Here is a 15,248-nt window from a genome sequence, read left to right on the forward strand (position 1 = left end):
TTAATATTTCTACTTTCATTTTCAAATCATTTTTCTCTGACACATTATCTCCATGGTAGTTTCAGATGAAAAATTGAGAAAACTTCAGTCTAGCAGTCATAGGGCTAATCATCACAGTCAGAAGAAAAGACATTTAGATAAAAGTAAAGAAAAATTATTTAGGCATGTACAAGTGAAATGCATATGTAGTTTCAGAAACAAGTTTGTGTTTGCCATTGAGGAAAGTATTTGTGGAGACTTTGAGAAAATATAGGCATGCTTATGTTTGTTCTCAGGAACCTATGAAGTTGGCTTGCTAGTAAATGGGTGGTATAAAATAAGTTCATTGGAAGCTGGGATGCAGTGGGTCATTACATTTATCTTTATTACTCCTTAAAAGAACTACTAGAGAACCACATTTATTATTAAGTAACAGTTTAATAATAAAACTAATAGAGTCACTAAATAATTTATTTTGTTGCCTACTTTTCATGTTTAGACTTTAAAGTTAAAATATTTTGAATTTTCGTATCACAAAAAATGTTAAGATGAGGTAGGGATTATCTTGTTTTCTAATACCACTCATTTTCAACAGTTAATATTTTAAAACATTTAAAGTCTTGTTACTGAGTTTGTTCAAATGGAGTAAATTGTGTTAATAATAAAAGTAATTGACCAATTATGCTATTTATAAAGTAGAGTATACAAATTTACAGAGACTTTTAGAAGGGTGATTATATATATATATATATATATATATATATATATATATATATAATTTATTTAGATATATATATAATTTTTAATATATTTTATTGACTTTTTACAGAGAGGAAGAGAGAGGGATAGAGAGAGTTAGAAACATCGATGAGAGAGAATCATCGATCAGCTGCCTCCTGCACACCCCCTACTGGTGATGTGCCTGCAACCATGGTACATGCCCTTGAGCAGAATCAAACTTGGGACACTTCAGTCCGCAGGCCAACGCTCTATCCACTGAGCCAAACCGGTTTCAGCTAGAAGGGAAATATATATTTTTTGAGATACAACAAACACTTCATTAAAGGAAAATATAAGCTAGTATCTGATGAGTGTGAGAAAGGATAGTTGTGTGATATCGATATGTTATCGGTGCCACTGGGCCAAGTCACAGTCTGAAATCAAACTACAGTAGCTTGATTGATTGTAGGGCCCAGGGTTTGAATGATGAGACATTGTCCATCTTTCTAAGCATGTACTGACAGTGAAGACCAGCCCCACACCGCTGGGGAGATTTGGAATGGGGGTGTGGATGAATGTGCCCTCTACAAATGTCTGGAGAATGGAAGCATCATTCCTATAGAGCCTGACTGTGAGGAAGAACCCTCACCCGTTTGTGAACGAGAGGCTGAGCTCATCATAGGCATCGTTGACAAGGAGTCCTGCTGCTCAAAGGAGCTTTGTGGTAGGTATCCAGCTGACACTGTACACTCAGTTCATGTCACAAAACATGTATGTTTGCAATCATGGTGGAAAAGTGGGTGTGCATGATGCTGGTATAAAAAATGCAATTTTTTTAAGCATAGCAATGGATGTAAAACAGTGGGGGGTGAGGGCATGTACAGGAGTGGGGTGGGGAATGAGGCAATGGTAAGATATGTACACATATAATACCTTAATAAAAAAAAAAAGAAAAAGAAAAAGAAAAACAATGCAAGTTTGAGGTAACAATGGATGTTTTCCTGTAAATTTCACGTGCACTTTCTCAAAGCAAGTTTTGCCTCATTATGGTTTTGCTGATTTTGCAAAAACACATACAAAACTCTGGCTATTAGTAGTTAATAATATTCAGTAATACATGAAAGAAATGTGAGAAAGGATAGGTGTGTGCCATGTTATCTGTGCTGCTGTGCCATGTCACAGTCTTAGGATCTGTGAATCTTTGATTTATGACAATCAAGGGTGAAAAATGAAGTAAACCTTACATCTCCTGCCTTTTCACCTATAACCAATTTTGTAAACAGAATGGGTTGAACTGCAATGTGAAAACATGCATAATGAAAATCATTTCCCTGCTTTGAATTGGAATCACTAAGTTTTAGTTATGTTCATTAATATTTTAATGCTTCTGTTTCTTATATGCAGGATGTGACATGTCCTTGTGTGATACTACCATTCCGACATGCACAGATAGCCAAAAATTGTACATTGGCCATAGCCCTCTTTCTTGCTGTCCACAGTACCAGTGTGGTGAGTAATTGATTAGAAAAAATAATAGTGAGAGTCATTATTCATTCAGAATAGTGTATTAGATTCTCATTCTTTGTGTATGCAAAGAAATAATCTATTTTTAAGATTGTGGCCCTAACTGGTTTAGCTCAGTGGATAGAGCATCGGTCTGCGGACTGAAAGGTCCCAGGTTCGATTCTAGTCAAGGGCATGTACCTTGGTTGCAGGCATATTCCTATTGTAGTAGGGGGTGTGCAGGAGGCAGCTGATTGATGTCTCTCTCCCTCTTTCTCTCTCTCTCTCTCTCTCTCTCTCTCTCTCTCTCTCTCTCTCTCTCTCTCTCTCTCTCTTTCTCCCTCTCTCTCCAAAATCAACATATTCTCATATAATTTATATATGTGTATATATATATATATACATATATACATATACATACATATACATATATATATATTAATAAACTCATTTTAAAGATTTCGATATTTTCGAAATATGTAGAAAACTCTATCTATCTATCTATCTATCTATCTATCTATCTATTTATCTATCTATAAAAGCCTAAGCGACTGTTACAATCAATCAACAGAAAGACCAGTTGACTAGTCACTATGACGTGCACTAACCACCAAGGGGCAGACACTCAATGTAGGAGCTGCCCCCTAGTGGTCAGCCAACCTCCTGAGGCCTGTTAACCTTCCACAGTCCCTCCTCCTGGCCAGCTGGCCCCCATCAACCCCCATCAGGACTGGGCTAGCTGTCCCCTATCAGCCCTAATCACTGTCCAGGCCAAGGGATCCCACCCATGCACAAATTTGTGCACTGGGCCTCCAGTAAATATATATTCAAAGATAACTTAAAATGCACTATTTCACTTATTTTATCCCCAAATATGCAGTTTTTGGTGTTCTGTTTTTTTGTGTTTTGTTTGTTTGTTTGTTTGTTTTGTTTTTTAATACTATGCAGTATTTAAAATAACTGTGTTTCTGCAGAATGTGACCCATTGAAATGTCCCAGTTTTTCAATACCGGAATGCAGAGAAGACCAATTTATGATTCAAGTTCAACACGATGAGCCTTGCTGTTTTGCTCCTATCTGTGGTGAGTATTGAATATTATATGAGATAATTTCTTGGAAGAAGGAGGATACAGGGAAAATCTCTTATTTGATGTGAATTTCATGGGACTGATGGAAACCAGAATTCTGCTTTTATAGAAATTCAACTGAATGAGAACAATAAATAAGAAAGTCCAGCATTATAAATGACTTATAATTATTAGTTAGTACTACTTTTCCCCTTCCATAAATAACACATATATCAGTCAAAACATGATCAAGATAATATAATCAAAGTGTTTTTTTCTTTAGTAAGGCCAACATCCAGTTGTTTTTGGAGAAGAAAATAAGCCTTGGGTTTCCTTGAAGAACCAAATAGAATAATGGATTCTGTTAAGACATTACATGACCTCTTGAAAACTTTATTTCCTATATGATCTTAAAAGAGAATGGTAGAAATGAAGGTTGTTTGGGAAATGCTGTATATGGAGCTATATGTTTATATGATAAACTGAACATTGAAAAATAAAGAATTATCTATTTTCCATTATAAGCGAATCCTATATAATAAAAGAGTAATATGCAAATTGACCCTAAAGGCAGAATGACCCGAAATGACCAGTTGCTATGATGTGCACTGACCACCAGGGGGCAGATGCTTAATGCAGGAACTGCCCCCTGGTGGTCAGTGCGCTCCCACAGGGGAAGCTCCTCTCAGCCCCAAGCCGAGCTGATGGCTGAGAGCGCAGCGCTGTGGGTGGCGGGAGCCTCTCCTGCCTCCTCAGCAGTGCTAAGGATGTCTGACTGTGGCTTAAGCCCACTCCTTGTGGAGATCAGGCCTAAGCTGTCAGTTGGACATCCCCCAAGGTTTCCCAGGCTGCCAGAGTGATATCTGAGGCCTGCCAGTGTAGGCCCGATCCCCCAGGAGCAGGCCTAAGCCCACAGGTGGACATCCCCCGAGGGGTCCTGGACTATGAGAGACGCCAGGCTGGGCTGACGTCTCTCCTAATGCATGAATTTTCATGCACTGGGCCTCTAGTTATCATATAAAAGATTGCTGACTAATATAGGTTTTAGATATACTTAAATCAAAACACATTATTTGTACCAGTTAAGACTCTTTGACCACTATAAGTGGAAGCAGTCAAAATCGGTTGATCTAGCTGAAGCACAACCAATTACTGGAAGGATTTGGGGATCAATATTTTGAAGGATTAAGATGAAACAGATTCGGCTCTGGGAAAGAGAGAAACCAGCTAGCTGTTCTCTCAATTATTAAGTATTGAGTCAGCAACATCTGTTTCCTGTCCTGGTGTGCTTCCATGTATGATTCAAATGCAGTAGAAAGAGATTCTGGTTCAACCAATGTGAATTGTTCCCTCAGAAGCCTGCTGAGAATGAGGTGCCTTTATAACAGTCATACCAAGTCTGGAGCATTCCCTCCAGGTCTTTATAGAGCTTTTATCAACATTTGGAGAGGGATTCTGAACAGCTCAAAAGGACAAGTTCTGCCTGAACAGCATGACTGAGTGGTTGAATGCCAACCTATGAGCTAGGAGGTGACAGTTTGATTCCCGGTCAGGGCACATGCCTGGGTTGCAGGCTCGATCCCTGGTGTGGGAGTGCAGGAGTGCAGGAGGCAGCCAATCAATGATTCTCTCTCATCACTGATGTTTTTCTCTGTCTCTCCCTTTCCCTTCGTCTCTGAAATAAATAAAAATATCTACAATAATAAAAGCGTAATATGGTAATTAGACCAGACGGCTGAACAACCTTCTGATCATCCTTCCAGATGACTTTCTGGACGAAGCTGGGATGTGAGGGCCAAGGCAGCCATGGTGGCTGCAAGGGCTGAGCCCCTTGCACAAATTTTATTCATGAAGCCTCTAGTATTTTTATTAAAAAGGACAGGTGCCTATTATATTGTTTACTCATAAATTAGAGTAATCAGGAACAGTGAATTAAGAAAACTTAAATAAACCAATCAATAGTATTTCAATCCTAACAAGAACAAATTATTCCAGAAATCTTAATGCCCTATGTTTTTGGTAAAATGGTATTCTGTGTCACTCTGCTTGGAAAGCATAAAGCAATATAATCAGGCAGTAAAATTGTTTTTATGACAAAATACAATCTGTTGAAGCTTTAATTTTGTTTATGTTGATTTTTCTATACATACATTAATCTGAACTAATGTATTAGACACACACACACACACACACACACACACACACACACACATATATATATATATATATAATGTTAGCTCAGCTGTAACTTCTGGCTTTTTGTTTTTCCTTTAGTGTGTGAATCTTGCACTGAACCTATTCCACTATGTACTGATGGGGAATTTCTCACTGTGGACCTTAATACCACAGAGTTCTGTTGTCCTCAGTATTACTGTGGTAAGTATACCTTAACTAATTTGAAATATTTACAAGTGTCCAAAGTTTTAAGAAGCTCAGTGCATCTTAGTGCTACTGTCATGTCAGACCATAGTTGAATTCTAGCATACAAAATGCATATTAATCATAAATAATGTTTTCATGTCTCTAAGAGCTCTTCTTGGATAATACCATTACCTACCAAAAATAGATCAGCTATGACAAAAGCTCAGCTATGACTTGTCTCACGATCCTAGAATTACTCCTCATCTAGTTGATTCCATATCCTTTTCATTTCCTTTCTCTTCTTGTACTCCTGCCATTTCTCAGGCTCTTTACTTTGGTGCGATGTCCTACTGTTGTTGTATGTGTTATGAATCATTTGTTTGTCCTCACCAGCACAGGGCAATTGGATGGTGGCGGGGAGGCACCTGGGAGAAATGAGTTCAGGCACTACAGCAGTGGCAGTGAATTAAATGGCAGGGAGTGAGACTCCTGGTTCCATGAAGTTAATCTTTACTCATGTAATTTTTCCATCCAGTTTGTGAGCCAAATCTTTGTCCTGTGCCACTACTTAACTGTGCAGAAGACATGAAACTTGTGAAAGAGAATGTTTCTGGTCAATGTTGTCCAATATGGCACTGCGGTAATTCATTTTCATATTTTAAAGTTTTATTACAATACACTAATGTATTCTGATCATTATAAATGTTGATTTTTTGCCTTTTAGAATGTCGCTGTGAGAACCTTGTTATACCAACTTGTGAAGTGGTAAGAACACATATTTTAATTAACTTATCATCTAATTTAAATCATTTTTTTCTTTCTTTACCTCTTTTATTTCTGAATTCTTAAAATTAATGGAATTACCCTCCTTAATTTGACTGTAGTAGATGAAAACAATGTGCTCTGATATTAGAGAGCTGTCAATGTTTTATGTTCTATTTCAGATAGGAACTTACAATACCTTATTTTTTCCACTGGTAACTAAATCTACTAATCTCATATCTAATTAAGTTCACTAGTCTTAAAAGCAAGCAAACCACTAAATAATACTATCTCAATATTGGTATAGATAGTGGTGATGGTTTCATGGATATATATTTATTTTCAAATTCATCAAGTTGCATGTCAAATAAATAAAGTAATTATATTTTACAAAAATATTAATTCAACATTTACTGTAATTATGTGTTATCTATTTTTTGCATAGTGTGTGAATCTTATATAAATAATTTTTTATAAATAACTTTCATAAAAATTATCTCATTTGATATTTTATGTGCACTATATACACATCTATAGAATAAAATATAATTATTGAGTTGTATTTTCACAGGTTCTTAATAGTTTACATAATATGTTTAGCATATTATATCAATGAATCTTCCCAATGTAGGTATTTTTTAGCTCATTTTATAAGTAAGGAAATTGAGGTCTGAGAGAATAAATTATTGACTGAAATCTTCAGGACTCAAGACAGGCATTGTTTTGTGTATATGTTTGTTAATATGTATTCCTTTCTTCTTTTTAAAAAAATATATTTTAATTGATTTTTTTTAACAGAAAGGAAGGGAGAGGGAGAGAGAGTTAGAAACATCGATGAGAGAGAAACATTGGTCATCTGCCTCCTGCACACCTCCCACTGGAGATGTTCCCACAAAGAGGTACATGCCCTTGACCATAATAGAACCTGGGACCCTTCAGTCCACAGGCTGATACTCTATCCACTAAGCCAAACCGGCTAGGGCTATATTCCTTTATTTTTTCCACTCTGTCTTTATTCTTTCATTTCCTTTACAAAGTGTACCCAAGACATAAGTTGACACAGAACAAAGGCAAGAACAAACTGTCTTGTTTCTATTAGTGACCTTGCCTTTCTTTAACTGTGACTCACTTTCCTAACTGTAATATGAAAATAATAACAATACCTGTTATGCAAATGAAGTAAATGAATATAAATTAGATAATACTTAACATATAAACAAGAGTTCAGTAAGTATTAGTGATAATACTAATACTGAGAATTTTATCACAAGGTGTAGATCATCATGGAAATGGAAGGTGAGCATCAAGAAAAATTTGGAAGAAAGTTATAATCATGTGAGGAATATAATATATATATATATATATATATATATATATATATATATATATATATATATCTCGAGCCAGGGTCAGTAATATCTAAAATGACTAAAGGGATGACCAAATGCCAGGCTGCATGTGCAGCAGGCTCAGGTGGGTGGTGAACTGCTGACCTCTCAGAGAGAAAGAGAGGCAGGGCTGATCAACAGCTGCCACAGCTGTTGGCAAGGCCCAGAGGGAGAAGCAGGGTCTGATCTGCAGCCTCCGTGGCAGCTGCTGATCAGCCCTTGTCTCTCTCTCTTTCCAGGCCTTGCCTGCAGCCACGCCTCTCTTTCTCTCTTTCTCTGAGAAGTCAGCAGTTCAGCCTGCTCACCAGCAGCTTAGGGTGGCTGCCAATCAGCCCCACCTCTCTGATCAGGCCCTAAGATAGGCCCAGAGATGCTGACTGCATAGAAACTGACCAATCAGAGCCAAATCTAGGTAAGCTCCAAGAAGCCAATGGCTGCCTAGGAGGCAGAGCTTTTGATGCTGACTGGCATAAAAACCAACCAATCAGAACCTAATCTGGGTGAATTGCAAGAGCAGAACCTAAGATGGTGGCTGAAGAGGGATTTTAAGGGCAACAGCTGTTTAGTGTAAGGTGTAAGAAAGTGGTTCAATTTTTTAATGACCAGTTTGGCAGTATAGTGTATATGGCTGGCTATCAGTCCAGATATAGAGATTATATATTTTTGTCTGCCAAGAGCATTTTCTCCTGCTAAAAAAGACTCTCCCCACAATTAAACAATCCTATCCTGTATAATCTACATATACTAATAAAAGGGTAATATGCTAATTAGACCGGGTCGACTGGCCATCTTTCAGACATCCGACTTCCTTCAGGACAAAGCCATTGTGGTGGGGACTGAGGCAGAGGCAGTTAGGGGTGATCAGGCTGGCAGGGGAGAGCAGTTAGTGGCAATCTGGCAGGCAGGCAGAGGCAGTTAGGGGCAATCAGGCAGGCAGGCAGAGAGGTTAGGGGTGATTGGGCAGGCAGGCAAAGTGGTTAGGGGCAATCAGGCAGGCAGGCAGAGGCAGTTAGGGGTGATCAGGTCATTCAGCTGTCTGGTTTAATAGCATATTATGCTTTTATTATTATTGATTCCTTTTCCCCCATGGGATTTTGTGCCTCCTCTGTTCTGGGTTCCTTGAAGCTTCTTTGGGTAGAACCCTCATGTTCATTCTTTAACCTTTGTGTGGTTGTTACGTTAACTATGCTTCCTTTCTTTTCTTTTTTCTCTTTTTTGTGTGCCTTTACTGCCTATTTTGGCCTAACCACCCACCAACCAAACACATTTCTGTGTGTCCCTCCCTTTACCTGCCCCCTCCCCTTTAATGAGTTTCTACCATTCTCCACTTATCCTTTCTCTGTGTTCTTCTCCCTTCCCAACGTTTGTGGTAAAAACTGATCCATTTAGTTTATTACCAGCTCAAACTCAATGTCTGAAGATTATATATGAATCAAACTTTGACATTACTCAATTTCCCAAATATTTATTGAATGGTGATTGTATATTAGCATCATTCTGGGCACATACAACATAAACAATAGTTTCAATAACCTTACCCAAATATATCACAACCATTTTAACATTCATTATTCTACATAAGCATTGACCTGATCCATTGTTCCTGAGTTCTCATCCTGAATGATGGCTGCTTGTTTCAGTGCATATGATATTATCTGTATATATTTAACATCACATTAGTTTTTCACATAGACAACAGATTCATTTCAAGCTAAAGACTATATGAGACTCTTGCAGTATTTCTTTTTAATTTTTTCAGTGACAGCTTTATTGAAATACTAGAGGCCTGGTGCATAAAATTAGTGGACTCAGGGGGCAGGGGAGGTGTCCTTCAGCCTGGCCTAGGCCCTCTTGCAGTTGGACATCCTTAGTGCTGTAGCGGAGATGGGAGAGGCTCCCACCACTGCCACTGCACTTGCCAGTTGTGAGCCCAGCTTCTAGCTGAGTGGTGCTCCCCCTGTGGGAGTGCAATGACCACCAGGAGATAGCTCCTGCATTGAGTGTCTGCCTCCTGGTGGTCAGTGCATGTCAAAGCGACCAGTCATTTTGCCATTTGGTCAATTTGCATATTAGCTTTTCTATTATATGGGATAATTCACACTAGAGGCCTGATGCACAAAATTCACAGCCCCTCACAGCCCCTTGCAGCCTCGACAGGCCCTCACAGCTCTGGCTGCCTCAGCCAGCTCTGGCAGCCCTGGCTCTGTTCAGAAGGTCATCTGGACTGTCATCAGGAAGGTCGTCTGGACAGTTTCCCCCTGTTCGGTCTAATTAGCATATTAGCTCTTTATTATATATAATTATCATACAATTCAGTTATAAATGTACAATTCAATGCTGTTTAGTGTATTCATAGAATTGTGAAACAAAAGCTCATATGAATGTTCATAGCAGTACTATTCATAAAGCCAAAAAGTAAAAACAGATTATGGTGATTTTGCTACAGACTTTAAAGGAGTAAACAAAAATCTAATATGTTCGTACTGGTCGAACAATTAAGGAGATATTTCCTTTTGGTGAAATTAGGTACTTAGAAAATAAAAGTGCAACCAAATATGTGGATAAGATCCAAAGGAAATGTAAGTAGAAGGAAAGAACAGAAGATTTAAGTCTAAACTTGCAAGGACACATTGGACATTGTGGATTTAATTATTAAAAAAAGTGATTAAGTGACTTAAACAAGGCAGTATGTACCAAAAACCTCCTTATCTAATCTTCTGGAGTAGCTGATACAGTGAGATAATTTATTATTTTTAACCGCATATTTCTAACATTTTATTTTCAATCTCATCGGAATTATGTAATGACTAAAAGTCATAAAATCTCATTTGAGTTAACATTTATGTAACTACTTTACAACTTGTAAAAAAAACTATGAAAAGTAGAATATTATTAGCTTATGGGGAAAAGTTACTTTTATATATGACTTTATTTTAATCATTTCTTATGTCAAGAATCAATTCATTTTATTACCGATCTTATGAAAATTAAATGTATCCAGGAAAAGTTGATGCTTAAAATGTAATTCTTAAAACTTTAAGCCTGGTCCTACACTTGAGAGGAATCTAGACCCTTCCTAATAAAGAAACATTTGAGTACCGGGCATGACAACAACTTACTACAGTGAAAGGTTACACACCACCTTCTGTGTGTCTTCCCTATTGTAAGCTCTGTACATATACTGACCCATTTATTTCTCTCAACAATCCTAAAGGTCAGGCAGTATTATTATCCCCACTTTACAAATGGAGTGAGGAGCAGACTGGCTAAGTAACCTGCCCTCCATATATCACACATCTAGTAAGTAGTAGAGCAAGATCAGCACACAGGCAGTCTTGTTCTTGAGTCTGTGTCATTAAGCACTATATCATACTCTTCTGCATCTGCTTCACATAATATCAGCCTTGCTCAGATGCAGACATCAGAACCTGGACAACTCCTACAGAACAGGTCAAGATAATTTCCTTCAAGCAAAGTTTCCAGGATTAGCAAACACTTTCTTTTTTTCATTTAAAAATGTATTTTTATTGATTTCAGAGGAGAAGGGATATGGAGAGAGAAATAGAAACCTCAGTGATGAGCAAGAATCATTGATGGGTTGCCTCTTGCATGCTCTCTACTGGGGGGTGACCCCACAACCCCGGGCATGTGGCCTTGACAGAAATCAAACCTGGGACCCTTCAATCGCAGGCCAACGCCCTATCCACTGAGCCAAACTGGCTAGGGCAACAAACATTTTCTTATCTCTGATTACTCACTAGAAGCTTAGAATCAAACAATATTTTACCGCTAGGACAGATCATAAAGATCATCTCATCTGCCTTCACTCACTTACTAGATAAGCAAATTAAAGTTTATGAAGATTAAGTGATCCATGCTCACATTGTTCATTGTGATTTCCCCCCTGAGCTATTAATTAAAGGACCACCAGGTTAATCCAAGACTGTTCACCATCAAATATTTATTACACACCTGCTATGTGTCTGACTGTATGGTAGACAACTTGTTAAATATTATATTGTCTGTTTTTTTACAGTTGTCATATAAAAAGCCATATAATGTTATATAATAATACAAATATCTTTCTAATAGGGAGAATTTACTACAATAGATCATAACTTTCAGAGTGACTGTGGATGTGTGAAGTATCTCTGTGGTAACTATGTTTTTTATAACTTTTAAATGCCAGTGAATATTATTGGTGTATGTTGTTTACTATTCATAAATTAAAAATAATTTAATTTGAAATGAATTACACATTTTAAGCCATTTGCCAAGTTTTGAGTATAAAAATATTATAAATACTATTATATTTGTTTCATCTTTTGTAATATTTCAAAATGTTCTGAGAAGTTTGATAATTGAACAGAAAAGTGAATAGTACTTTTCAGAAACATCACAATATGTAAAGTTGATGCTAGGGTTCATACCTATATACTTAATTTTTTAAAAAAATAGACATATATTAGTGACAGGTGTTTTTTTTTTTTTCCTTCACTGTTTTATTATTATTGACTAGATGCCTGGTACATGGATTAATGCACTGGTGGGGGGAATATTTTTCAGGGATCAGCCCTCTGAGCAGCTGCTCCCTCTGTGGGAGTACACTGACCACCAGGAGGCAGCTCCAGCGTTGAGCATCTGCCTGGTGGTCAACCTGTTGTCTGGTTATTCTGCCATGCAGTCACTGCACTTTTATTATAAAGGATGTTAACACTGCAAAGCCGAGAGTTGTTTTTTCTATGAAATAACAAAACTTCATATAATGTATTAATATGTTAATGGAAAATAAAAATTTTTTTCCAAGAGCTTGAAACTTGTATTTTTATATGAGAGAAGGCTTAATTTCTGTGTTGTTGAAACACAAAGATTTTCTGAACTGATTACTTCATCACCCTAACATGTCACTCTTAATGATATGATACTACATTGTATCAGTTGCCTTCATCATGAAGTATGATTATAAATGACTATTTATTTTGCAGCACAATAAAATTAAAAATTTATTCTCAAAATAACAATTAAAAAACATTAAATGTTGCTGAACCCCACCAGGAAGAGATCTACTATTATTAATTTATATTTTGCCTCCATCTATATCCACTCCCAAAAATTGTCATGTTATATTTCCGGAAGAGGGAAAAATAAATAGTTTGACAATCTCTTAGGTCTAAAATTCTGCAATCTACTACAAAATATAGTTTTGGAGGAAGTTCAGTCAGTGAATAACAGTTGAATTTATAGATCAATTTCTTGTTGTATGTTAAGGAATAAATGTGCTTCGTTATTAAGTAAACTCTTAAGTTATTAACAACATGTAAAGGTGAAGGTCTATTTTGGTTTTGGAAAAATTGCACATCATAATTAAAACAGATCAATTCCATTAAATGGTTAATTAAAATATTGTTCTTTTTGATGACTGTTTTTCTTTTCCTAGAAAAAGATGATGTGTGTGTATTTCAAGATGTATCAGTATTGAATCCTGGCCAATCTATGATAAAATATTTGGAAGGGGACTTTTGTCATACAATAGAGTGTCTGGAAGAAAAAGATAACATTACAGGCTTTCACACTCTGAATTTTACAATGGTGAATTGTTCAAAAGAATGTGACATTGTAAGTATTCTTTATAAGTTATTCTGGTGAGAATTATTCAATCTTAAAATGGCAGCTATAGAATTTGAGATAGGGAATACTGCATAAGTTAAAAATGTATACTTGAATAGTTCTTCAATAACCTATTAGTTTGTAACATATCTACCTATTACAGACTTTTTTTTTCTTGAGCTTCAGAAGTCTTATTATCTACAGCTTACTTAACCTGAAGTTGTTATAACTGCTTGATGAATCTTGGCTGGTAGATGTGAAGATTATAGTGATATAAAATCAATTCTTCTATGAAGTACTTTAAATTCAACATTAGAAATGTTTATAGATGTTCAGAGAGAGCATATATTTATGTTGGGAAGCACTTTCAGAACTAATTAATTATATATTTGTATTGTTGTGGGGCTTATTTAATGTATTATTATCATACACAGCACCAGGCATATACTCCATCTCCAAGTGATTATGATTGCTGTGGCACCTGCAAAAATGTATCCTGCAAATTTCAAATGGAAAATGGAACATCAATTATATATGAGGTATGAATTCCTTGTTTTCTAAAAATATGTTCATTGGAAGATAATCTTTATGCTACTACTTTCTGATGAAGACATTCTTAAATCAAATAAGTTTTCAAAATGCCACAAACACAGAAATACACACAGTGAGTTCTACATACAATAAACATACTCATATTCAGCATGTGTTTAGTGGACAAGATACAGTTACACTGTGAACTATCTGATACTTTCTGTTGTAAAGAACCATATTTAACTCATTTCTCAAGCTTATTTTATAATCTTCATTTTTAAAAATATGTCTTTATTGACTTTAGAGACAAGAAGGGAGAGGGATAGAGACATAGAAATATCAATGAAAGAGAGGCATCAATTCTGCTGCCTCCTGCACCAGGGATGAGGCCCATAACTTGGGCATGTGCCCTGACTCGGAATTGAACCCACCATGACCTCTTGGTTCATGGGTTGATGCTCAACCAATGAGTCATACCGGCTGGGCTTCATTTTTATTTTTAAAATATATTTTTTTATTGATTTCAAAGAGGAAGGAAGAGGAATTAAGAGATATAAACATCAATGATGAGAGAGAATTATCTATCGGCTGCCCCCTGCATGTCCCACACTGGAGATTGAGCCTACAACCTGGGCATATGCCCTGACCAGGCATTGAACCGTGACCTCCTGATTCAAAAGTCGATGCTCAACCACTGAACCAGCCTGGCATTTTATTTTTATTTGTTTTACATATGAGGAATGAGCTTAGAGAAATGCTGATTTCTAATCATTACAAAGAAAAAGAACAATGATATTTTATTTACTCATTTGAATGAAATACTTTAATAGAAATCTGAAATTCAAGATGCTAGCACTTTATTTCAGCTTTTGATGGTTCCTGTCGATATATAAGAAAAAAGATTTAGGTCTTTTGACAAATTTCATTTTTTTAAAAAAATTTTGTTTTTAAAACACTTTTAATCCTCACTGGGGAATAGTTTTTATTGATTTTTAGAGAGAGGAAGGGAGGAAGGAAGGGAGGGAGGAAGAGAAGAGAGAGAGAGAGAGAGAGAGAGAGAGAGAGAGAGAGAGAGAGAAAAATATCAATGTGAGGAGAAATATCCATCCATCAGTTGCCTCCAGAAGATTGAACCTGCAATTTAGGTATATGCCCTGACCTGGAAACTAACCGGCAACCTTTTTGGTACATGGTTTGATGCTCCAACCAATGGAGCCACCAGACACCAGACCAGGGCAAAAAATATGCTATATTACATCTTTATACAAAAAATAATAATTATTCAGAATTCCCCTTTATCTCATAATTCTATATAGGTTTGCAGACTGAC

The 15,248-nt window shown here is 36.6% G+C and overlaps 1 protein-coding gene across 1 annotated transcript in view; it reads left to right on the top strand.

Annotated features, from left to right (window-relative positions):
• Window positions 1–15,248, top strand: part of OTOGL (otogelin like) — a 149,981-nt gene that overhangs the window by 121,821 nt on the left and 12,912 nt on the right. Inside the window, exons 46-54 of the mRNA XM_045588285.1 lie at window positions 1,211–1,423; window positions 2,104–2,208; window positions 3,177–3,284; window positions 5,544–5,645; window positions 6,166–6,270; window positions 6,355–6,395; window positions 11,873–11,936; window positions 13,218–13,396; window positions 13,822–13,926. Of these exons, the coding sequence (XP_045444241.1) occupies window positions 1,211–1,423; window positions 2,104–2,208; window positions 3,177–3,284; window positions 5,544–5,645; window positions 6,166–6,270; window positions 6,355–6,395; window positions 11,873–11,936; window positions 13,218–13,396; window positions 13,822–13,926 (1,022 nt within the window). The remainder of the gene's footprint in view (window positions 1–1,210; window positions 1,424–2,103; window positions 2,209–3,176; window positions 3,285–5,543; window positions 5,646–6,165; window positions 6,271–6,354; window positions 6,396–11,872; window positions 11,937–13,217; window positions 13,397–13,821; window positions 13,927–15,248) is intronic.

This window comes from Pipistrellus kuhlii, unplaced genomic scaffold (assembly GCF_014108245.1).
Source record: "Pipistrellus kuhlii isolate mPipKuh1 unplaced genomic scaffold, mPipKuh1.p scaffold_m20_p_3, whole genome shotgun sequence".
NCBI lineage: Eukaryota > Metazoa > Chordata > Mammalia > Chiroptera > Vespertilionidae > Pipistrellus > Pipistrellus kuhlii.